Below are 24202 nucleotides of genomic sequence, written 5' to 3' on the forward strand. Positions count from 1 at the left end.
AGATGAAACTTCCATAAAAAATATATTGCAAATGGCCGTTACCTGACACTGTAGAAAAGGAATTCCAAACTCTTACTGAATTGTTTAAGCCTCACGAAACACTTTGAAGTAAAAGTTTTAGAATAAGCCCCGTCTTAGGCTTCTTGTTTTTCTACTGGAATATGGAAACAAACCCAGCAAGTAGTGGAGTGTGTCTCTACGCATCCCCACACAGTGAGCTGCCAGGTGGTTTAGTTTAGGACCCACCCCCCCATGCCCAGAGGCAGGTTCTCCCCATCAAGGGGCCTCGCTGGAACGGGAGCTGGTAATTGGTCAGGCCAAGGGAGGTGTGTGAGGCGCCCCTGGCCTTGGTCCTCCAAGCTAACATGGTAAACACAAAACAATGCATGCCTGACACCTCATGGTAGACAAAACCTCTGCTTCCTGTGTAAAAGGTTGCCACGGTGACCTTGCAGCTGACCAAGGTTTTTGGCATCTTGTGCAGTCCCCAGCTTCCCCCTGGGCGTGGCTCGCCTGAGAGTTTGCAGCAAGCAATCTACCATGCCTGTTCTCTTGGATATCTCATACACCTGATCGACTTATTTATATTGAACTGCACCATTACATAAATTAAATGAAAGAGAGTCTGCTGTCTCCCATTGAGACCTCCTGTCATTTATGTATAGAATACCCTAAAGGGTCTGTGGTGAAAATCAGCTTGTATCTCACACAGCACCCTGTGCTGTTTTATAATATATAGTTAAACATGAATAATTCAACACTGAAGCTAATCGTAGTGTTAATAACATTTCCCTCTCATACAAAGACATTTCAGAGGGCTGGATCGCATCAATATCAGGGTCTAGTGCTATATATTATAAAGACATTTCAGAGGGCCGGATCGCATCGATATCAGGGTCTAGTTCTATATATTATAAAGACATTTCAGAGGGCTGGATCGCATCAATATCAGGGTCTAGTTCTATATATTATAAAGACATTTCATAGGGCTGGATCACATCAATATCAGGGTCTAGTGCTGTATATTATAAAGACATTTCAGAGGGCCGGATCGCATCGATATCAGGGTCTAGTGCTGTATATTATAAAGACATTTCAGAGGGCTGGATCGCATCAATATCAGGGTCTAGCGCTGTATATTATAAAGACATTTCAGAGGGCTGGATCGCATCAATATCAGGGTCTAGTGCTGTATATTATAAAGACATTTCAGAGGGCTGGATCGCATCGATATCAGGGTCTAGTGCTGTATATTATAAAGACATTTCAGAGGGCTGGATCGCATCAATATCAGGGTCTAGCGCTGTATATTATAAAGACATTTCAGAGGGCTGGATCGCATCGATATCAGGGTCTAGTGCTGTATATTATAAAGACATTTCAGAGGGCTGGATCGCATCGATATCAGGGTCTAGTGCTGTATATTATAAAGACATTTCAGAGGGCTGGATCGCATCAATATCAGGGTCTAGCGCTGTATATTATAAAGACATTTCAGAGGGCTGGATCGCATCAATATCAGGGGCGGACTGCTATGTATTATACAAAGAGGCGTGCTCACGAATGTATCATACGGTCAGTTAAAAAGCCTGGTTATTAAGCACCTTTGAAACTCGGGTCGATTCAAGCTCTAGTTTGCGCTCAAGAAAGCTGCAGGTATTTCTCCGCGCCACCAGGAGGCGCCCAAGAAAATGTCTACTGACTCTAGTACAAGCTGGTGGTTGATGTAGTGACGTATTTTAGAGGAGCCGAGTTCTGCACAGCCCCAATGCAATAAGAGACACTGAAAGCACACCGGTGCTCGCGGATATAATAGTATTATTATTATTATTATTAGTATTATTTTAAGTAAACGTTCAGCGTGTTATAAGAATGGAAGAGGATTATTATCACAGCTCGGCAGAATGGAACGGACAAGATGCATCGCTGGTGAGAGAGAGGCTCTCATTTTCAATTAAATACAAAGTCGTCTTTTTGTTCTGTTTTTGTCTTGTCGTTCATATGAAGTTGTCCGTGTGTTTATACACTCGCGGACTTCCTGGCTGTAAAAACGCTTGTGAAAGGTCTGAAAAAGAGTGAACTTCCTTCCAGCGGCAATGCTCATCAAATTAGAAATGTTCGTAATACACCAATCAGGCATTTTATTGCCTTTGTGATGATGTGACACATCAAAAATGGCAGATTATTATTATTATTATAACAATAATGTGCTTTTAGCCGGATTTTAAAAAACAGCTCGTAATAAAATAGCATGTAGCTTTATCGCCTGGTTGATTAGCACAATACGCGTTGTTGTAAAGTTTTAATGTAACAGATACTCGTATTTTTTTACCCTCAATTTAACCTTTGCTGAGTGTTAATTTAGACCTTTGCAAAAGTATTTAAAGTTCATTTTTCTAGTGTTTTACCAAACGCTGTGCAGATTAGTGTAGGGGACGCTTTGCGTACAGTGAAGACACGCGAGCATTGACGGTTCGCTGTCCCTGTGGTTCTGTTAGGACGACGGATACGTGGACGGGGAGGCTGATGGTAAGATTCAGGACGAATGTATGGAGAAGTTCTCCAGTCGGGATTATATCATGGAGCCCAGCATCTTTACCTCCTTAAAGACGTGAGTATTCATCTCACATCTTCATTATCTGCACCTAACAATGGGTGTTTACTACAAGTGCTTTCTACAATTAAAAAGGGTTTTGAGAAAAAAAAAAAAAAAAAAAAAGTTAAATCCTTTCTGTGTGCTTTTGTGCTGAAGTGGTTCTGCTTTGCTGAGAATCTTCGGCTAGCTGCACAGATCCATTACTTTATCTAAATTAACATTTGTTATTCCAAGATTAGGGCTAATCTGGGTCTGTGAAACTAGCCGAAGATTGGCTGAGGATGGAGGACATAAGCAGCTAGTTTCACAGATGACAATTTACCGCCACTACAGCTAATCATGGTCTGTGAAACTAGCCTCCCTCCTCAGCTAATGTGAAGAGGCTGTGCTCTAAACCCCATGCTCATGATTGTCTGTTCCATGCTGCACAGGTACTTCCAGGCTGGTGGGTCCCCGGAGCATGTTATCCAGCTTCTGTCTGAGAACTACACTGCAGTGGCACAGACTGTCAACCTGCTGGCAGAGTGGCTCATTCAGATGGGTAGGAAGCTTCATTCTTACAGGATAGAGACTCACTGGCAGCTGCTGTCTCCTGTGCAGTGCTGTTTAGGGTTTACTGTTCAGGGGGGAGCTGGTGGTCACCCATTAGCACTGCAGTACGTATCCCTGCGTGTTGGAGTGAGTGTGGAATACCTCCCGGGAGCTTTGGGATTTGTTGCTAATGTTTTATGTCAGGTTTGTAGTCTGTATGCGGTTGCACATTTAAATAGAAATACTGTAAATTGAGAACTTGAATAGATTTTCATTTTGACAAAGGCTTGCTTACTGTTAAAGCAGGATTTCAAATGTGTTTAGTCACCTCCAGTTCAGCAGCCGACTGCAGTACATTGTTTAGGTCTTGCAATACGATCGTGAAGATGAATCATTCAGGTCTGTTCAATGTACTTATTATTATTATTATTATTATTATTATTATTATTATTATTATTATTATTATTATTATTATTATTATTATTTGTATTCTTGTATGAGATCTCCAGAGCTCGCTGCTCTTTCGGTTCTGATGGAGAATCCTTTTGTTTGTTTGTGTTCTTTAGGAGTGGAGCCGGCTCAGGTTCAGGAGAGAGTGGAGAACCACCTGAAAACCCTGCTGATAAAACACTTCGACCCTCAGAAGGCTGACTCCATCTTCACAGTGGAGGGAGAGGTGGGGCTCAATTGAATTCCTTATTGCAAAACCAAACGCAGAGCCATCTGTGCAGTGAAGAACTGTTTGCAGTCTAGAGCCCTGAATTGGGTTATATTAATGTAGTTAAAGCAGTCCTCTTCGGTGCTGACGGTGGGATTTGTTTTATTTTGTCAGTATTTGAAATGCACTATTTCAGTGTTGATAAGCTTAGGTAGAGCCATCGCCCAGCCCATAACATTCCACGTTTTGTTTCCCCCAGACTCCTGCGTGGCTGGAGCAGATGATTGCTCACACGACCTGGCGAGATCTCTTCTACAAGCTAGCTGAAGCTCATCCAGACTGTTTGATGTTAAACTTCACTGTCAAGGTACTTCTGCTTTGAAGAGAACTAACTGTGTTGTCCATTAGCACTGCCATCTTGAAAGGCTTGGAGGAAGACGATGCATCTCGTTATCCTGCCTAATATGAAACAGCCACAAAAAAAACCAAAAAAAAACGATTTGCATGTTTTCCCAGTGTCTATACACTGCGTTCCACCACAATATGCTGTTTGTGTTCTTCTTAATAAAGTAAGCACGTTGCAGGCGTGTGATTCTGCAGTTCAGTTACTGAGGCATGCGTTTTGTTGCTGGCAGCTCATCTCGGACGCTGGGTACCAAGGAGAAATAACCAGCGTCTCCACAGCCTGCCAGCAGCTGGAGGTGTTCTCCAGAGTGCTGCGGACCTCGCTGGCCACTCTGCTGGACGGGGGAGAGGAGAACCTGGAGAAGAACCTCCCGGAGTTCACGGTGAGGCACACACTATGTTAGGCGCATTGCAGTTGTCATATTTGAACAGCAGTTATTCCACCCCCAGGAGATGTTAATGCTGTGCTCACAGATAGGAGTCAGAGAAGAGCCGTATAATGCTTGTTAGTTTGAGGTTCCTAACCCTACTGTTGAAGGGTTCAGCCGGCAAACCGCATTCGATCCTCGCTGTGTTCTGTGTAATTGAGTGATTGTAGATTGCAGCTGTGTAGTGTTGTGTGTGCGTGTGTTTCTGCTCTTGTAGAAGATGGTGTGCCACGGGGAACACACCTACCTGTTTGCCCAGTCCATGATGTCAATACTGGCCCAGGAAGAACAAGGAGGCTCGGCAGTGCGCAGGATCGCTCAGGAGGTCCAGAAATCTGCTCATGAAAGGTACCCTGGAGCAAACCAGCGTCACTTCTAGAGAACTTGCAGGCTGTTTGCCTTTGTGTTGTGACCACGTATGAACGATCCCGGATTCGGGTTGTCCTGTTTGCTAAACAGAGCAGCAGGAGGCGTTTCTCGATGCCGCGGGTGTTAGCGTTGGTGGTAATGATGGCACTGACGGTGACGGTGCTGCTGCTGTTACTTGCAGGGGGCATGATGCCAGCCAGATCACTCTGGCGCTAGGAACAGCCGCTGCCTACCCTCGTGCGTGCCAGGCACTCGGAGCCATGCTGTCCAAAGGAGCCCTGAACCCGGCTGACATCACCGTCCTCTTCAAGATGTTCACCAGCATGGACCCTCCCCCCGTGGAGCTGGTGAGTGCTCCGTGAGAAAGCCTGTTCAATTAAGATCTACGTGAACATCATTTAGATCTTTTATTTAATGTCATGTAATCCAAAGAAACTACAAAGTGAGATTGCAGAAGTCTACCGGAAGCCATAATAGTAGTACAGTATTTCATAATAGATTCCGAAATGTCACATTTTTAAATTTGTCAGTTTCTTGTTATGGAAATCTACTAAGCGGTGTGTAATTCAATATGTTAACGTAACGTTGTTCTGCGGGTTTCATTTGACTTTATGAAGCAAAATTTCTTCTTTCTATAGAGTGCTGCAAAACTTTTGGCCATAGCTGTACAATGACGCAGATATAATAAGCTGAGGTCGCTTTAAAACAATCTGCAATTTTAATTTAACTATAGTTCTGTGTTTTCTAGAGCTTGTAATTCCAAGTCCTTGGCTGTGTTTTTCCTGTCTGTCTGTCTCCCCTTCCTCCACAGATCCGGGTCCCAGCCTTCCTGGATCTCTTCATGCAGTCCCTCTTCAAACCAGGTGCGAAAATCAACCAGGACCACAAGCACAAGTACATCCACATCCTCGCCTACGCAGCCAGTGTGGTGGAGACCTGGAAGAAGGTATGAGTACGCTGAGCAGAGCAGAGAGAACACCTGACGCTACAAACCACTCCATGCTGCAGGGAAAATTGCACCTTTTGTTTTCAGAAGGCACACTAACTTAAATAAGATTCAATTCAGGGCACAAAAGTGTGCCAGAGTTGTTTGTTACTACAGGAAGTTTGAAACAACAGCTTGCAGATTGACTTGAAAACTTTAATCAATAGGGGCCCATTGTCTTAATATTTATATTGGTGAAAATTGGATTTTGAGCACTCTTAATAAATCTGGCCCATTTAAGTTGTATATGATCAAGATAAGTGACTACTTAAATTCTCATGCGTTGCAGTTGGCTGTGGATTCGAACCCTGTGTTTTTTGTCTCCTTTTTTTTTTTTTTTAAAGAACAAACGAGTGAACATCAACAAGGACGAGCTGAAGTCCACCTCGAAGGCCATCGAGACGGTCCATAACCTGTGCTGCAATGAGAACAAGGGGGCCACAGAGCTGGTGGCTGAGCTCAGCACACTGTACCAGTGCATCAGGTGAGCTGGACTGTGCCTTCACCTGCAGGGACCCTGCACCGCCTGGGTCAGAGCCCTGTACCGGTGCATCAGGTGAGCCGGGCTGTGCCTTCACCTGCAGGTATCCTGCACTGCCTGGGTCAGAGCCCTGTACCGGTGCATCAGGTGAGCCGGGCTGTGCCTTCACCTGCAGGGACCCTGCACCGCCTGGATCAGAGCCCTGTACCGGTGCATCGGGTGAGCCGGGCTGTGCCTTCACCTGCAGGGACCCTGCACTGCCTGGGTCAGAGGCATGGAGGGTCAGAGCTCCGCTTACCACCTGTGCAGCTCTTCTTTTTACTGAAAGCAGGTCTTCCACTTTTTAACAACTGAAGTTTGGCATCACGTTCAGAAGTTCGCAGCTGTAGGAGTAATAATCTTTGAAGACACTCTGCAATATAGTATGACGTGTCTGGTACACAGTCTATTGATTGATTGAATACAGCATTAACTGTCTCTCTGTCGGCAACGTTGTGGTTTTAGGTTCCCAGTGGTGGCGATGGGTGTGTTGAAGTGGGTTGACTGGACAGTTTCTGAGCCTCGCTATTTCCAGCTCCAGACAGACCACACTCCTGTACACTTGGCCTTGCTGGATGAGGTACATCGCAACTGTTTCTTGCAGTTACACACGGGTCACATGTAAACATAAACGGCACGCTATAGGAAAGCATCATTAGAACATATCTCCTTCACACCTACCTGCATGTTCCCCGGCCATTGGATAGGTTGCAGAGAGTGGCCCTTCCTGCTCACTGGACTTGATGCCTTTGGGCTGCTAATCAAAGTGCTGAGCCAGGCCCATGGCGGTGCTCTCGGACATGTTCTGTAATGTTTTCTTCCGCTGCGTCGTTTATAGCCCGCCCTGTGATTTTATGTTTAAATCTCTTTAACAATCGGGAATCCCTTCTTCCCCAGATCAGTACCTGTCACCAGCTCCTGCACCCCCAGGTCCTGCAGCTCCTCATCAAGCTCTTTGAGACGGAGCACTCTCAGCTCGACGTCATGGAGCAGGTAAGGACCCTCCGTGTACACAGAGTACCGCTCCACAGGGACTCCTCCGGCACCAGTAAGGGCTCAGCTTGCATAGCAGACTGGTGCACCAATAACCTGCAGAACAGAGAGCAGACACTGCATATATAATAATAATAATAATAATAATAATAATAATAATAATAATAATGACCAGAGTGATGTCATTGATCCTCATTGAAGCCCGTTCTGTTGTTGCCAGTGCTTTTTTTCAGTGTGGTGATTGGTAAGCAGCGGGGAGGTTACCAGCTGCTCTGCCTGTGTATTAAAACTGCTCAAGAGAAGCTAATCCTCCAGGAGGCTCTCTATTAATGGAGCGTGTTGGAAACCTTGTGTTTGTGCAGATGGAGCTGAAGAAGACCCTGCTGGACAGGATGGTTCATTTGCTGAGCAGAGGCTACGTTCTGCCGGTGGTCGGCTATATTCGCAAGTGCCTGGAGAAACTGAACACGGACATCTCTCTCATCAGATACTTCGTGACTGAGGTGGGTGCTGCTTCCCTCGTATGAAGGGCAGGGAATCATTTAAAACCCATTGCGTCGCAGTTTGAGCCGTTACAGGTTTTTCCTGTGAGCCTTCATTGTTAGCTACCTGTGCAAACGGTGTGCGTTGTGCCTAATTCAGCTTCCACTGAAAGCTGGGATGGCTCAGCCTGCTGTGCAGCGGGAGTCTTAAATGATCCCCATTTCTGCATGTAGGTGATGCTGATACGATTGCTCCAGTCGTTTTACTGTTTTGTTCCACCTCAGTTGGTTTGGTTTGTCACTGGCTTGCTGTTTTTACTCCAGGTACTGGATGTGATCGCTCCTCCTTACACATCAGACTTCGTGCAGCTGTTCCTGCCCATTTTAGAGAACGACAGCATCGCTGGGACCATTAAAACAGAGGGGGAGTGTGATGCTGTAGCAGAGTTTATAGGTAAGATCTGTACTGCAGTGTGGCTGTACTTCCTTTACACTTTGAACTATGTTCCTGATAGCTGCTTCTCCATTTGTCATGGAACCTGTAGTAGCCTGTATCTATTCAGAATCGCCTGTCCAAAACCGTGCACACACATTTTTGTCACAAGAGGTTATGTGAAATGATATAAATGTACTTTTACAACTAGACTGCATTCTTTCTATTTCAGCACACTGTAAATCTAATTTCATCATGATGAACTGACCTGGATCAAAGAGCTGTGGAGCCAGCCTTGTTTGATCTCAGTGTGTAACTCGCGGTGGAGGAAGTAAGTGATTTTCAAGGTGGAATACAACATGAGGACTTTGCTCCTGTTGCTACTGGGACGGGACGAGGTGTGTTAAAAGACAGACCCCTGGTCATGCGTGGGAGAGACTCTTCATAGACTTCATGTGGTCATGCGTGTGGGAGAGACTCTTCATAGACTTCACCAGAACACACTGAGAGCTTTGGAATGCACAAGGAAAGAATGTGCAAAAGCAAGTCCTTTTTCTTTTTTTTTTTTGGAAATAAATTTAGATGTAAATTGATTAATGTCTGTACTATAAATGTGGTCCCGTTGTGTACAGTTGGGAGGAATTAAAAAAACAAAACAAAACAAGCCCACTCTTCCTCATTGGCTCATCTGATGTTAGTCACAAAAAGGGTCACTTTTTATTTTTTAAAGAAAGACTCTACAGCAGTAATATTTCTAGATTTTATTCAGATGCAATTGTCTTACAATCAAACAATATTCAGATATGTTTTAAAAATATATATTGCATAATTTAATTTTGTAATCAGTGCATCATGGGGGCAGATAAAAGTCCCCATTGTAGTTCCGTCCTTCGTTGTTACTACATTAACTAGACCTGGATGTCCTGATCCTGAAATCTGTTTGATTTTATAATACAAGCAGCATAGCGATTGTCATTTTATCTTTCAGGCATTCCAGGGGCTTCCAATACATTTCTGATCCAAATGAGAGTGGTGGTAACCCGGAGCTAACAGTACTCTGGCAATGCACAGTGGTTTACAGAATGGGATTGTAGTGCTAATTGAATCTCTGTTAACAGTGAGATGTGATGCAGACAATATCATTGCCATGAAAGCAGTTGTGAAGAGTCTCTTAGACAGCAGAGTGACTGCATGAAAATGTAACAATAAGACAATTGGCATGTTACCTGTGCTGATCAGAAATACATAGATTACTGTAGCAAATTAAAAAGCCATGGACAAGCACTTTGGCATTTAATTAAAAAAAAAGCTTAGCAACTGACCACTAAAGTTCAGAAATGTCAAAGCAACACACTGTTCTGAATGGAGTTCCCTTTCATTATTGCATAGCAAGGACGGCCTTTAGTCCTATATTTTAAAAAAAAACACCTTAAAAAGGTATTTGTTTTAATTATGTACCTGCATAATCATTTGTAAAATCTTAGCGAGTGTTTCTAAATGTAATTGGCGGGCACTACAGGATCCCCGTAGGCACAGTCTTCCTCGATAGCCAGGTTGTACTCATTTCCTTTGCCATCTTTGTAAGCACTAGTGACGATTCTCAGCCAGCCCTTCTCACCCTGCAGAGAGAGAGAGAGAGAGAGAGAGAGTGTGAGAGTTTTAACAGGGTTACATTTCTTACCTTGCACTTATTTTTTTTTTGGTTTAAATATTTTTTTTATAGATTGTTAAAGATGTGTTTCACTGGACAGGATAAGCCCTAGTGAGATGCAGTATATTGCTCGTGTCACACCTGTGCAGGGGGGCTGCAGTTAAGTCTGAATGATGGCTTTACAGTTATAAAGTACAGCGACAGCACTGGCAGGAAGATTTTCTTGAGTTCAGGTCGGAGAGTGAAACCTTTCTTATGAACACGGTCCTGCTTCCCAGCTCCACTGAATGATTTCTTATTTGAGCAGGGAATTCTAACATACCCATGGCTCGCCCCAGGAATTGCGGACAATCCAGAATTCATCACCGTTTTCATCCAGCCCCCAGCCTGCCACCGACACAATGTGGTTGATGAAGGGTTGGGGGTTGTACTCTGTGTAGAGCCCTCCTGTGTAGGCATCCAGCTTCTTAGTCGCCATAATACCACAGCTGAAAATAAAGGCATGAAAAAAAGAGACTCAGTTCAAGCAGGGAGGGGCGGGCTTAGCAGACAAGAGACTGCTTTACTAAACTCTGTGCCGCGGTGAGGAGAAAAATAAAACATCACTGGACATAACAAATTGGGGGGGGAAATAAATACAAATAATTGGTCACTGCTTGACTGTGCTGACCCACTCGAGAGGGGAAAGCAGCACTTGAAACACGAAGCAACAACACACCTCTGAAGAAAAGCATGAACGGCTAACCGACAGGTGGGAACATTCGTTCATTAAAGTTAATGAACGCCAGCAAGCCTGTAGCTGCTACCTGATGGGGCCCCTGGCGTAGATCTCTGCCATCATCTTGTCCCTGCCGCTCACAGCTCCGTAGTCGTCCACCTTCCACAGGGTGTAGTTCTTGATGACGTTGCACACTCCGAATGTAGTACAAGTGCCACACTGGTTGAAGGGGGTGCAGTCTGAGAACACACAAGCAGGCTTGTCTCGTTTTCCTTCATCCGTTTCATTGCGTCTTACCTTTTTTTCCCACTTTTTTTTGCTAGCTCTCCAATTAGTTCAAATGTGTTAACCCTTTAATGTGTGAAATACTGGAAATAGCTACAAAACACCAAACATTTGAAGTAGTTTTGGACACCTTTTTTGACTTTTTTCCCCCCCACTTCTTTAAGGGGAAAATATGGCATTGTGCATTTTCATCTTCCATGTGTCCCCATCCATAAAGACTAGATGGGAGGTTTTTTAATCCATCCCCTTATAAAGACCCATGCATGAAAGGATTACAGATGGTTATATAATGAAACTGTCTGCTGAGTGTTTGAATAGTCCATGATCACACACACACACTGGTGGATCACATCACTCATTCTGTAGAGTTTCAGATGTGAAACACACACACACTGGTGGGTCACATCACTCATTCTGTAGAGTTTCAGATGTGAAACACACACACTGGCGGGTCGCATCACTCATGCTGTAGAGTTTCAGATGTGAAACACACACACACACACACACTGGCGGGTCGCATCACTCATGCTGTAGAGTTTCACATGTGAAACACACACACAGACACACACACACACTGGCGGGTCGCATCACTCATTCTGTAGAGTTTCAGATGTGAAACACACACACACTGGTGGATCACATCACTCATTCTGTAGAGTTTCAGATGTGAAACACACACACTGGCGGGTCGCATCACTCATGCTGTAGAGTTTCAGATGTGAAACACACACACTCTGGCGGGTCGCATCACTCATGCTGTAGAGTTTCACATGTGAAACACACACACAGGCCCTTCCCATTCCCTGAACAGGTTGTTTGTGTGGTGTGGAAAGCGTGGGACTCGTACCCTGGTCTTTGGCCTGGTAGTTGTTGCAGGTCTCGTCTGGGATGCCATGGCTGTGTGCGTACTCCCACACCCCTGAGTGATCGCCCCCCTCGCACGAGCCCGCCTGCCCGCAGTCAATGACGTTCTGCACAGAGATGTAGGCAGAGGGCCAGGCGCCTTTCCGCTTGATGTTGATACGGTCTAGTAGGGAGAAGGAGGCAAGAGAGTTTACTTACAGGGCCCCAAACAATCGCCATTTAGCAGCTGCAGATCTGTAACATTTTAGGCGGCTGTAAATTCCCATTAGATACATATAAAGGTATTAGCAGCACGCTAACGTGCTTGCATTTAGTATCTCTGTCACGGCTGCGTGCAGTTGCAGTAGGACAGCCACAGGGAGGCGTTACCTGCTAAGGCGCTGGTGCTGCCGTGGGCCCAGCAGGAGCCGCAGTACTGGGGGATGTGCTGGTTCCGGGTCGTGCTCACGTAGTTCTTCCCCTCGATGTTCCTCCAGTCCCAGGCTTTGGGCAGCTCGTCCATATTGAGATACTCATGAGGGCGGGGGGCAGTGCTGAATTTCAGGAGGAAAGAACAGTGTATTTAATACAAAGCGATAAGCAGCACAGTTAGGCAGTTTGCTGTACGGAGAGGTAAGCTTCAGGAAAGCCTGCCACACTCACTTCTACAAGGGCTCATTAAACTTCTTTGTTGAACAGTATCCTAATGGAACGTTTCTTCGTTGATGCATTTTTAGGCGACAGTCGCCCACTCAGTATGAAGTGAGCAGTCCACTCATGTAAATGCAGTGTGTTTGGTATGTTCCATCCTCATTAGGGGTCTGTGTTTGTGAACACTAGCGATGCTACGGGAATGTGTGTGGCATTGCACTGTGTAGAACTGCTACACTGCAGAGGGCCAGTCAGACAGCCTTGAACTGAAGGCAGTGAGTGTTACATGAGCAGATCAGGTCGAGTGAAATGCTTTTCCTCCTTATAAAGCAAATTAAAAGACTCTTACTGGAATGGCAGGTGCATAACCCGTGGAAGCCACACCTGGAGCCCTGGGTGTCCCGTTCTAGATGTGATTTACTTTCTGTCATGAGACTGGCGTCATGTGACACACAGGGCTGCACTGACATTATAGAAAACAAAAAGAAGAACTGAAACCTGCTTTTCTGTATAAACGCGAGGACATTATGATACATCTACTTTAAAATCCCTTCCGTTTTTATATGCCAGTCACAGCACAGAAAACGCCGATGCTGTGTGTGTAGTGCTTGTGGGCGGCTGTGCTTTAGTGCGGGTCTCCACGGAGGGCTGGCAGCTTCGTTACCAGTAAATACAGGAAGCCGCCGCTGTGCAAAGCGAGATAAACAAGCCGCTTTCCCGCAGCTCCCTCGTGTTCTGTACTGTACAGAGACTGCTTGCTACGCCCGCATTCTTCTCGATTGTTAAAACTGTATGAAGTGAGAAGAGGTGTAGTTTCTGTTTTGCTGTGTTTCTCTGAACTGTGTTTACTGTGCAACTCTGTCTGTCTGTCTCGCATCTACAGCTACAATAAATCTCAGAGCGTGATACAGATGTAACCTTTAAAACAGCCGAAGGCGGTCTATTCCCAGAGATAGTATGGATTACAACACCCTACACGCCCAAATGTGTTTTAAAAATGATTATATATATATAGATATAGATATATATATAGAGAGATATATAGATATGGCCATTTCTAAAACTACTGTACTGAATTTAGTTAATGCTATTTAAGAAAGCTACCGCTGGTTGTTTTGTCGGTTCACAGAGCAGATAAACTAAATCTTTGAACAATTAAAATCACAGTTCATTCGGGCCGCCCAGACACGAAAGTCCGCGCCTTCCTGTGTAATTCATGATTTTGAAGGAGCCCAATGTGAAGTACTCCTGTACTTGTGTAATGAACCACGGCACATACCTGACCCCAAACGGGTTTTTTCTCACTGCTGGCTTGTAGCAGGGTCGGTCTTCGTTGAAATACCTGCCGGCTGAAACACAGGAGAGGAGACACAGCGCTAGCAGCAGCCTCGCCATGTTGCAGATCATTCACTCATATGACGGATCAGCAGATCGCGCTGGCAGGTTACTATTTACTGGAACACGTGCTTCACAATGATCACGCCGCACTTCCTCTTAAACGTACATACTTCCTTTTTTCAGAAGAGAAACATTTTTAGCTTTTTCTTCCTACAATGCTGTTCTTTCCAGTAATCTGTTTCCAAGGCAGTAGTACAGTACCTTTCTGAGGTGTTCGGTTATTTGTGAAAGCCGCTTCAAGGTGGTACAAATGCAATGTTTGTTTTTCTTTATAAAGAACTATTTAAAACAATATTGCATTGCAAGATCCACTTAGTCACCCAAGTGATGGTGCTGTATCATTTCCAGGCATTACAACAGCTCCCTTCTAAGAGTAAGACTAGAAATCCTTATTATCATTCAAACTGAGGAACCTGGACACCCGCTTTAATAATAATACTCAGAACTCCATAACCTTGGTTAATAACGTGATACAAGCTTGTTTAAACACAATGGCAAGGCACGCTCACAGGAGGTGTAGTTCATCGTTACTGTGGGCAGGATACTTGACTTCCTATATGGAACCATGTATGCTGTTATCGGATACCCTCACCCACAGCTGAAGTGTGACACGCAGATGCATGTCAAGCCAGTCTCATCATTAGAATTGGAGAAGCGCTTCTTTCTGTCGCTGTGTGTCAGACCGGAGAGGGGCGTGTACAGAGGGGTCAGTAACAGATCAGCACAGCTGTTCACTGGGAACAGTAACTGGAAGCACGCAAGCTGTTCAAGAGTTTAGAAGGGAAGCGAAAGAAGTCCTGCAACACCAAGAAGAGAATAACATGAACAAATAGCTGAATACAGACGACCCGATTCTTCACGGCATTTCTTCCCTGCAAGGTCAGTTAAAATATTCAGCTGTGGACTTGACAGACTTCAATCAAGTGCTCCTTCCAGCATTCAAGCTCCTTTTGCTCCATTAAGGTTTCCAACTTGAATTACACAGTTAAAAAAAAAACAAAAAAAAAACATTTTCTCCATACCGGGAGACTTGGCAAATTGGACTAAAGTGTAAAGTCTGACTAAGTCATCACAGAATGAATGATGGTAAATGACAAACCTCTACTAATGTCATAGGTCTGTGACGTGCTTTATTACACCACTCCTCCTTGTTTATTTCACTTTCTTTGGTTAAAGAGCCACAGCTAAAATGTTTTTCCCCCCTGCTTAGAGTTTAATGATCCCCCCCCACTATATTTAAAAATCTTCCTGTGCCGGTTGTTTAAGTGAAACATGTGCGTCAGCAATAGGCTCTCTTTTTTCTCAACCCTAATAATAAAGAAAGGATCCGATGACATTTAAAACTGCTTTTTATTTTTGATTTAGTTGTACAAATGTAGGATGAAGGACTGATCAGTGCATTTCGATACAGAGAAGACGACCACAGACGTGTGAAGAGCGGCTAGACCAGCCTCCTGCGCTTGGAATCGCGCTCCATCGCCTCACACTGAGAGTCTGCTTCGGGTCCCAGAGGAGACACCAGGTTCAGCATGGGGTCCTCCGAAGCACGGCCAAACAGAGCCAAGAGGAATGCCACCCCGAAGCCTGTGGCTCGCTCCCCCTGGGGCGACAGGAAGACAAGCAAGAGGCTCTCAAAAACAGGCACGAAACATCTTATACAAATCTTATAAAAAGAACACAAGCACAACCACAACAGTGATGTTGCAGCGACTTACTGGAAATACTTACAGTATGCACTGGGGACGCAATGTCAACATGGACCCACACACCGGGCCAATCAAAACCAATGTGGGAGGCAATGAACAGCCCGGCACAGGAGCTCTGAGCATTCTCCCGGTCCTGTGAAGCACATCACAACAACACAGCGTCGGGTTACTGGGAAACACATCAACACACACAACACAGCGTCGGGTTACTGGGAAACACATCACAACAACACACACAACACAGCGTCGGGTTACTGGGAAACACATCACAACAACACACACAACACAGCGTCGGGTTACTGGGAAACACACACACACACACACACACACACACACAACACAGCGTCGGGTTACTGGGAAACACACACACACACAACACAGCGTCGGGTTACTGGGAAACACATCACAACAACACAGCGTCGGGTTACTGGGAAACACATCACAACAACACAGCGTCGGGTTACTGGGAAACACATCACAACAACACACACAAACCAGCGTCAGGTTACTGGGAAACACATCACAACAACACACACAGTGCAGCGTCGGGTTACTGGGAAACACATCCTAACACACACAGTGCAGCGTCGGGTTACTGGGAAACACATCACAACACACACAGTGCAGCGTCGGGTTACTGGGAAACACATCACAACACACACAGTGCAGCGTCGGGTTACTGGGAAACACATCACAACACACACAGTGCAGCGTCGGGTTACTGGGAAACACATCACAACACACACAGTGCAGCGTCGGGTTACTGGGAAACACATCACAACACACACAGTGCAGCGTCGGGTTACTTGCATCCATGCAGGAAGAAGAAATACAAATAAAAACAGCACTTTGGTAATCGCTCTGCATGTGCGCTAGTCCACTCACTATAACCAGGAATGCATTGTGTACTATTTGATGCGATACTGAAACTTCCCACAAAACTTGTGAGAAATTGAGTCATTTGTTTAGGAATGAGATTCCCCACTGGTTAAATGTTACAATAACAAACATGAAACATAAAAATCAACCTACAGCCACAGAGTTCTTCATGTCGGCGACAGCGGAGGTGAACTCGCTGAAGTGCAGTTCAGGACAGTAGACCAGCGGGTGAGCCAGGTCCCCGCTGTTACGGCCAGCTTTGACACACGCTGCTTCCCACTCCTCGCTGTTAGTCATCACAGCCGCATGGTACTTTCCAGTGGAGATGCCCTGGAAACACAGAACAAGCAAACCCCATTCAACGGATTGCTTCACTTGTAATGCAAACATAGCTTTCTCTGAAACAAACCAACCGTGAAGTGGGAATGTCAGGACTTTTCAAAACTGGACAAAAAAAAAAATGCTGCAGTCATTTATAAAAGGAGCTGAGACAGTATAGCTGACAATAGCACATGTAGGATCACATGACATTTACAGGCAGTGCTCTGCTCTGCCCTTCTCCACTCTCGCGATGCAGCTTCCAGTACCTGAGCTCCTGTGAGTGTAGCGATGTCCAGGATGATATCGGCACAGAGGTCCTTGCTGGAATAGGCGACCCCATCAGACAGCACCAGACGCCCCTCAGCATCTGTGTTGTTAATCTCCACTGTCCTGAGCAGGACAGAGAACAAACAGTAAGCCCCCCCCCACCGAGTGCTACAGAAATAGGTTTTAATCCCTCACCCAGGTCTACAGAAATTGCATACAAGTTCCTTTGATAAGCATCGTCTCAAATTTCCAGGCTGTGCTGTGTTTTTTCTTACCCCAGTACAATTCTGAAGACTCTGTTAAACAGTCTGGTTTCATTGCTATTTATCTTCTTTTCTGTATTGCTTACTTTCCCGAGTAGAGAAGGTGGATATCATCAGGACGTGTTGCATTGGGTCCCACGGCATTCTCTGCTAAGCAGAACACAGCATGGAGATTGTCTTTGAAGCCCTGGAGGGGGGTGGGGGAGAGATAACATCACAGCTCCTGCCAGCCCATATACAACTACCTAATGCATGGAATAGGATCTCACAGCAATCACAATGCTGTGGTCTGTAGCTCAGATCATTAGGGATAATCGTTAGTTTGAGTAAGATGGGCAGATAAACTTAAATTAATGACGACCTGACAATTAAAAGGTGCGGTCACCAATTCCAGACACAGCACCTGCACAATATTTAAAATATAAACATGAAGAGTTAATTGCAGTCATCAGCTGCATAGATGAACCACTCAACAGAATGAGGCAACAGACAAGCGAGTACAGACACAACAAACCTGGCTGTAAGGGGGAAGGTCTCGGTTTTACGACAGCTGTTTAAGATTGCACAGTTACTGGTACACCTGGCGGTCCCTGCTGGAAACACTGCTACTTGAGATGAAAAGGTTGAAAGCCATTGCCTTAGAAGATTTGTGTGATTTTTACTAACACTTACTTGCTTTATGGCAGCTTTGAATGCACCAAGAACAGCAGCAGCCCCTCCACAGTCTCTCTTCATCCCAGGCATGGATGTCTGTAACCCAGAGCAGACTGAGGGTTACCCCTGACCCAGCAGTGCAGGCGCGAAGGCCACAGCGATCAGTCTGACTACAGTGACACCACACCGCTACCAACGTTGCTCAACAGGAAACCCTGATACAGGCAAGAGCCACGCCTTCATACCTTCCCTTTAATGCTCAGTCCACCAGTGTCATAGACGATCCCTTTCCCAACCCAGGCGATCGTCTGTGTGGCGCCCTCTGGTGTGTGGCTGAGAACTGCAAGGGCAGGGGGGTGTTCGGCAGCTTTGCCAACGCCATAGATCCCTACACAGACACAGAGTTATCCACTTGAGAGGAGTGCAGCCTCACAGATCCCTACACAGAGTTATCCACTTGAGAGGAGTGCAGCCCCACAGATCCCTACACAGAGTTATCCACTTGAGAGGAGTGCAGCCTCACAGATCCCTACACAGAGTTATCCACTTGAGAGGAATGCAGCCCCACAGATCCCTACAGAGTTATCAATTTGAGAGGAATGCAGCCCCAGATCCCTACACAGAGTTATCCACTTGAGAGGAGTGCAGCCCCACAGATCCCTACACAGACACAGAGTTATCCACTTGAGAGCAACGCAGTTGTAGGAATAGGCATGCCATTGATACACTTCTTGAAACATTACGAAAGACCCATTTACGGCGGCTTCATTACCTCCAAACCCTTTCTTTTTCAGCTCTTCTCCACGGATTACAGTGGGCACGATTCCCAGCTCGTTCCCGACAGCTTTGATTTCCTTCATTTAAAAAATAAAAAAAAAATGCAAATAGTGCAACGGAGCCTCCAGACCACGTGCAGGTTCAGCGGGTATTTAAAATGACGTGTGTTCTGTGTGTGAAGCAAGACAACTCACCTCCAGGAAGTGATCTGTATTCATCTCATTGCAGGGTGTGTCTACGATACGCGCAGCCAGTCTCACGCCATCGGCAGCATTCGACAGACACTGTGTGTAGATTTATATATATATATATATATATAAAAACTAACACTTGCATCTTAAACATGACACATCTGCATCACACAACCACTATCACAACACAAAATGCTAAATGCTTTTTATTTTTTTCACCTTATGCTTTTGTAGTTGTAACATAGACCTAAGTCAATTTAAAATTAACAGGGATGGAAATATGACTCTCACTGCATAGCGGTTTGATCTATTCCTGGTTTTACAGCTTTGCAATAGGAGTCTTATTTCCATCCCTATAACAGGTAAGAAAATATACATAAAAAAACACTTTGCTTAGCTCTCCTATAATCTCCTAGAAACGGCCAGTCTGCTGTGCAAGCCTGCACTGATGCAGAGTTTGGGATTTGTGTCCTGGCGGTGAGCTGTGTACCTCCAGCGTGGGGGCATCCACGGGCCCGCTGTCCTGCCCCACGATGATGAACTCCACCGTGACGACGCGCTTGTCCGTTCTCCTGGTGGCGCTGGAGCGGCGGGTGAAGAGGGGGAAGGCCCTGGCGATGGCGCAGGCCGAGGCAAACACCTCCGAGCGCTCGCAAACCATCTGCAGGACAGCAAGCGCAAACAGCTGAACGAAACCGCAAGGCCTTTCCTGTTTCCAAATCTGAAGCAGGACCATGCCACAGGACACCAGTAATCAAACTGTCTTCAGCCAAGCTGACTGTTTGTTTGCATGAGACTGCAATCCAGCTCCCAGGAGTGAACTCTGCCTCTTTGTGAGATCATGCTCGTGTTCTAGGGGCATCGAGATGAAGGGGAATTCAGCTTTCTACACTGCAGACCTGTGATCATGTACTGGAAAGACACCATGCAAACCTGCACATCATAATAACACTCTCCAGCAAAGTTACAGTCATGTCTCTTTGGTAATAAAAATGCATGCATATATATATTTGATTTTGCTTATGTAGTCTACAAAGTGATTAGAACAGGGATAGCAATAAGACTCCGATTGCATAGCACTTTCACCCATTCCAGATTTTAATACATGCTTGATTAGCCCCAGCATATAGGTAACAAGCTTGGGTGTGTTATTAAATGCTTAGCAGGAAAGGATCAAACTGCTGTGCCACGGTAGTCTTACTTCCACCCCTGTTAGCAGTACTTGGAAGCGTGCCACGGTGACTGGCTGACTGGCTGAAGGACTGGTATGACACTCACCACGATGCAGCGGCTGGCTCCCCCGGGCAGGCAGGTGCGGACGAGCCGCGTGAGGAACTGTGCCGCCGACGGGCTGTTGTGCCGGCTCACCCGCGAGGGCAGGGCTGCCACGGTCGCGTAGTTCAGGTACAGGGAGCAGTTATCCGTAGGGTTTGGGTTCAACGTGCCGAGAGCAGACTGCCATGTCTATAAGGGGAAGACATTTAAAAAATACATATATTATAGGTGGTTGTTGTGTACTGTAGGAATAGAAGCAGGACTCCTATTGCAAAGCAGTTTCACCCATTCCATGTTTTAATATGAGCTTGATTATCTGCAGCGTATAGGTAACAAGCTCAGGTGTGTTTTTTTATTAAACTCATAATAAAACCAGGAATGGATCTAACTGCTATGCAAAGGGAGTCTTATTTCCACCTCTGTTACTGTACATGTTCACAGCACTAATCTTGCTTCACCTAAAGTCCTAATCATCGTCTGTGTCATTAGGAATGGTTGTCTGCAATCTAACGCCGCACCATTAGGTGGGTGAAACGTACATATCATTTACCACAACAGTGATAAAAAGTGATTGAATCCCCCTTAGGGTCCTCCACTGAGCTGATGTTATACTGCAGTTTACAACTCTGTGTAAAGTACAATGCGATACGCACTTTGCTGAGTAGCTTGCCCTACACCCTGCAACCCAAGAGTCCATTTGCATCAGCAAAAGCCTCTGTGAATGTTTCACAGCAGCCATAAAGTTTCCACACAAACAAAACAAAGATATTGCATTGACCTTCAAGAGGAACATTTGCTGCACTGAGTGAGCGCGCTCTGCACTCAACACTCAGCCTGGGGCTGCACTGAGGGAGCGCGCTCTGCACTCAACACTCAGCCTGGGGCTGCACTGAGTGAGCGCGCTCTGCACTCAACACTCAGCCTGGGGCTGCACTGAGGGAGCGCGCTCTGCACTCAACACTCAGCCTGGGGCTGCACTGAGGGAGCGCGCTCTGCACTCACTCAGCCTAGGGCAGCACTGAGGGAGCGCGCTCTGCACTCAACACTCAGCCTGGGGCTGCACTGAGGGAGCGCGCTCTGCACTCAACACTCAGCCTGGGGCTGCACTGAGGGAGCGCGCTCTGCACTCAACACTCAGCCTGGGGCTGCACTGAGGGAGCGCGCTCTGCACTCAACACTCAGCCTGGGGCTGCACTGAGGGAGCGCGCTCTGCACTCAACACTCAGCCTGGGGCTGCACTGAGGGAGCGCGCTCTGCACTCAACACTCAGCCTGGGGCTGCACTGAGGGAGCGCGCTCTGCACTCAACACTCAGCCTGGGGCTGCACTGAGGGAGCAGCCCCACCTGCTAATGCTACAAAACAACCCTAAACATGTGCCTAGAACTGTAAGCCGTGTGTTACTAGTTTTCTTTAGAATAACCCATCTGGAATACAGAAGCTGCATCAAAGTGCAAGATCTCCTGTGCTGTGCGCCTCACTGCTGAAACAGACTTGCAACAGGGTTGCAGCTTCTATAGCCCACATGCTAGGGCTTCGTATTCCTATCATGTATATCAGTGTGGTGTAAGCATGCAGGTGCTGCTCTGTCACCTGCACTGCCAAACAGCTCACACTGGCACCAGCGTGCTCCAACAGTCAGAAGAGAAGAAGGGAATACTTCTTCTAGGGGAGCAGTGTGGAGTAGTGGTTAGGGCTCTGGACTCTTGACCGGAGGGTCATGGATTCAATCCCAGTTAGGGGACACTGCTGTTGTATCCTTGAGCAAAGTACTTTACCTAGTTTGCTCCAGTAAAAACCCAACTGTATAAATGGGTAATTGTATGTAAAAATAATGTGTAAAAAATAATGTAATTGTATGTAAAAATAATGTGATATCTTTTAACAATCGTAAGTCGCCCTGTTAAGAAATAAATAATAATAATAATAATAATAATAATAATAATAATAATACTAGGAAGCTGTGCATTGCATTAATAAACTAGAACGCTAAATAATAGATGTGAAACCAACATCACAGCGAGGTGTGGGTTTGTTCTCGTTTTAAATGAGCAGCGCTCATTTAAAATCCCTAAATACAAAAAAAGAAATAAAACACACACTGTACAGTAATCCTGGTAACTGTACACATTGATAATAATGACCAGCACCATGTTTAAGCACCAAATAGAAATACTGATACCGTGGAATCAGAAAAATGTATTTATCGGGAATATATCAACACAGCTTAATAATATTCATAAGGCGTGCAATACAAAACCGCGCAAAATGGTTCTTGCAGAACAGTACTTCCCCTCTTTCTAAAGCGTCCATATTAAACAAACACGCCACACCAAGCTATAACGCACCTGTAAACATGCGTTGCTGTCCGCTGTATTTAATCGGAGGGTGTTTTCTGTACGGTAATGATGTGTGTACGCAGAGATAGCACCGGTCTGTTTTCGTTTGCAATATTAAGAAGCGTCCACCGCTCCTCTTACCTCTTCGGAGACTGCAGGCTGCAGCTTTCCCTTCACCTGCGCCCAGGTGACCCGCTGCAGATTCGGCAGCTGGCCCAAGATTAGGACGAGGCGGCTTTGGGGCTCCGAGTCGCCGGCATTGGCACGAAACTCCAGCGATATATTCGCCATCGTCACACCGCCAGCAGCGCAGAGATCCTTCTCTTGACTCACAGGGACTCACGCTAACCCGAGCACGGCGCCGTCTCTATCGCGGGAAGTGGGGCGCTGCGCGTCTCCTCCTCTCTGCAGAGAGGACAGGGCCAAGTGTCTCGAGATTTTAACCTCAGGCCAGCGTGTAGAGAAAAAGTACCATGTGACTTATTATGAATTACTTTTCATCCCCCGTCCAAGCAGGTTGCTAGCCCCGAGTTCGGTCGCACCTGTTAAACTCTGTTGTTTTTGCAAAACATAGTTTTACCGTGTGTAATGGGGGAGGCCCCGGCGTTGAGACACTCCCTGTAAAGTAGTTTATTATGCTTGGGTGTTCAGTCTCGCTAAACATGTCACAACAGACTCTTTTATTATTAATTTCTTAGCAGACGCCCTTATCCAGGGCGACTTACAATTCTTACAAGATATCACATTATTTTTACATACAATTACCCATTTATACAGTTGGGTTTTTACTGGAGCAATCTAGGTAAAGTACCTTGCTCAAGGGTACAGCAGCAGTGTCCCCCACCTGGGATTGAACCCACGACCCTCCGGTCAAGAGTCCAGAGCCCTAACCACTACTCCACACTGCTGCGCTTGTGCAGTTGGTAAAAAAACCCATCAGAATGCATTGGTTAAATATTTCGAAATAAGGCTTTCACTGTCTAGGGCCAAACATATTTTGAAAATGATTGGTGTTGCCGCATGCGGCGTTAGCAAAGTGCACAACCCGTCCAGGATCACACCGCAATCGCCGTGTCTGTTTAGAGCACTGATGAGCACTCGCTAAAAAAAGAAAGAGACCAACACACATCGATACAGCTTTTCCACATTTCAACGCACCGTTTATTTAAAACACATTCCCAAAATGGCTGATTCCATCCTTTTTATTGACTTCATTATAAACCTTTTTTGTCAATTAATGACATAACTGTTACAATTTACAGACAGCAAGAAAAGTCGAATCGGATCAGAACACACAGTATCTTTTACCGAGGCGTGTACGCTTGACTGATGCCGGTCCAGTACAGGGCTAATACAGTTTTACTGCTCAGGATCTGTACGAACAAACTCAGTTAGCAAGTGCTTGTAGAGTCTCCCCCACTCTATTGTTCCATTTATCTTTATCATAATTGTTTGGAAATTTTGGTTCAGGTACATATTCATAAACGCTATGCAGGATAGCAGCGGCATAATTCAGATTTAATCCCAGGCTGTGTGACTAAAGAGATTCTAGATTAACAGTATTGTTAGCATGTGCACGGGCGCAC

At 45.8% G+C, this 24202-nt stretch overlaps 3 protein-coding genes across 3 annotated transcripts; 1 reads left to right on the top strand and 2 right to left on the bottom strand.

Annotated features, from left to right (window-relative positions):
* Positions 1–1742: 1742 nt before the first annotated feature.
* On the top strand, positions 1743–9064 carry LOC131702037 (negative elongation factor D-like). Its single transcript, XM_059003462.1, has 15 exons — positions 1743–1929; positions 2499–2611; positions 3028–3137; positions 3694–3803; positions 4045–4152; positions 4421–4573; positions 4836–4966; positions 5169–5334; positions 5799–5933; positions 6317–6456; positions 6958–7072; positions 7390–7485; positions 7848–7988; positions 8292–8421; positions 8633–9064. The coding sequence occupies exons 1-15, from the start codon at positions 1873–1875 to the stop codon at positions 8665–8667; spliced, it is 1740 nt and encodes a 579-aa protein (XP_058859445.1). The 5' UTR covers positions 1743–1872; the 3' UTR covers positions 8668–9064.
* Positions 9065–9146: 82 nt separating this feature from the next.
* Positions 9147–13988, bottom strand: LOC117432598 (cathepsin Z-like). Its single transcript, XM_034054569.3, has 6 exons — positions 13828–13988; positions 12288–12451; positions 11902–12081; positions 10858–11008; positions 10374–10539; positions 9147–10019 (listed from the first exon to the last, which is right to left on the bottom strand). The coding sequence occupies exons 1-6, from the start codon at positions 13953–13955 to the stop codon at positions 9894–9896; spliced, it is 915 nt and encodes a 304-aa protein (XP_033910460.1). The 5' UTR covers positions 13956–13988; the 3' UTR covers positions 9147–9893.
* A 1289-nt stretch (positions 13989–15277) lies between these two features.
* Positions 15278–23138, bottom strand: LOC117423507 (probable aminopeptidase NPEPL1). The gene is made up of 12 exons (XM_059003463.1): positions 22758–23138; positions 20283–20468; positions 19495–19665; positions 19008–19097; positions 18809–18890; positions 18282–18424; positions 18055–18132; positions 17469–17569; positions 17119–17242; positions 16685–16861; positions 15675–15785; positions 15278–15546 (listed from the first exon to the last, which is right to left on the bottom strand). The coding sequence occupies exons 1-12, from the start codon at positions 22905–22907 to the stop codon at positions 15388–15390; spliced, it is 1572 nt and encodes a 523-aa protein (XP_058859446.1). The 5' UTR covers positions 22908–23138; the 3' UTR covers positions 15278–15387.
* Positions 23139–24202: the final 1064 nt, after the last annotated feature.

This window comes from Acipenser ruthenus, chromosome 29 (assembly GCF_902713425.1).
Source record: "Acipenser ruthenus chromosome 29, fAciRut3.2 maternal haplotype, whole genome shotgun sequence".
In the NCBI taxonomy this organism is placed as follows: domain Eukaryota; kingdom Metazoa; phylum Chordata; class Actinopteri; order Acipenseriformes; family Acipenseridae; genus Acipenser; species Acipenser ruthenus.

Excerpts from the sequence above, each read along its gene's own strand:
- LOC117423507 (XM_059003463.1), bottom strand. The coding sequence starts at position 22,907 with ATGGCGAATATATCGCTGGAGTTTCGTGCCAATGCCGGCGACTCGGAG. Across the intron at positions 17,243-17,468 it reads CACCTTCTCTACTCGGGAAA|GACAGTGGAGATTAACAACA; the intron begins GTAAGCAATACA and ends TGTCCTGCTCAG. Across the intron at positions 16,862-17,118 it reads CTACACTCACAGGAGCTCAG|GGCATCTCCACTGGAAAGTA; the intron begins GTACTGGAAGCT and ends CTGTGTTTCCAG.
- LOC131702037 (XM_059003462.1), top strand. The coding sequence starts at position 1,873 with ATGGAAGAGGATTATTATCACAGCTCGGCAGAATGGAACGGACAAGAT. Across the intron at positions 1,930-2,498 it reads ACGGACAAGATGCATCGCTG|GACGACGGATACGTGGACGG; the intron begins GTGAGAGAGAGG and ends TGGTTCTGTTAG. Across the intron at positions 8,422-8,632 it reads TGCTGTAGCAGAGTTTATAG|CACACTGTAAATCTAATTTC; the intron begins GTAAGATCTGTA and ends TTTCTATTTCAG.
- LOC117432598 (XM_034054569.3), bottom strand. The coding sequence starts at position 13,955 with ATGATCTGCAACATGGCGAGGCTGCTGCTAGCGCTGTGTCTCCTCTCC. Across the intron at positions 10,540-10,857 it reads TACGCCAGGGGCCCCATCAG|CTGTGGTATTATGGCGACTA; the intron begins GTAGCAGCTACA and ends CTTTATTTTCAG. Across the intron at positions 10,020-10,373 it reads ATTCCTGGGGCGAGCCATGG|GGTGAGAAGGGCTGGCTGAG; the intron begins GTATGTTAGAAT and ends CTCTCTCTGCAG.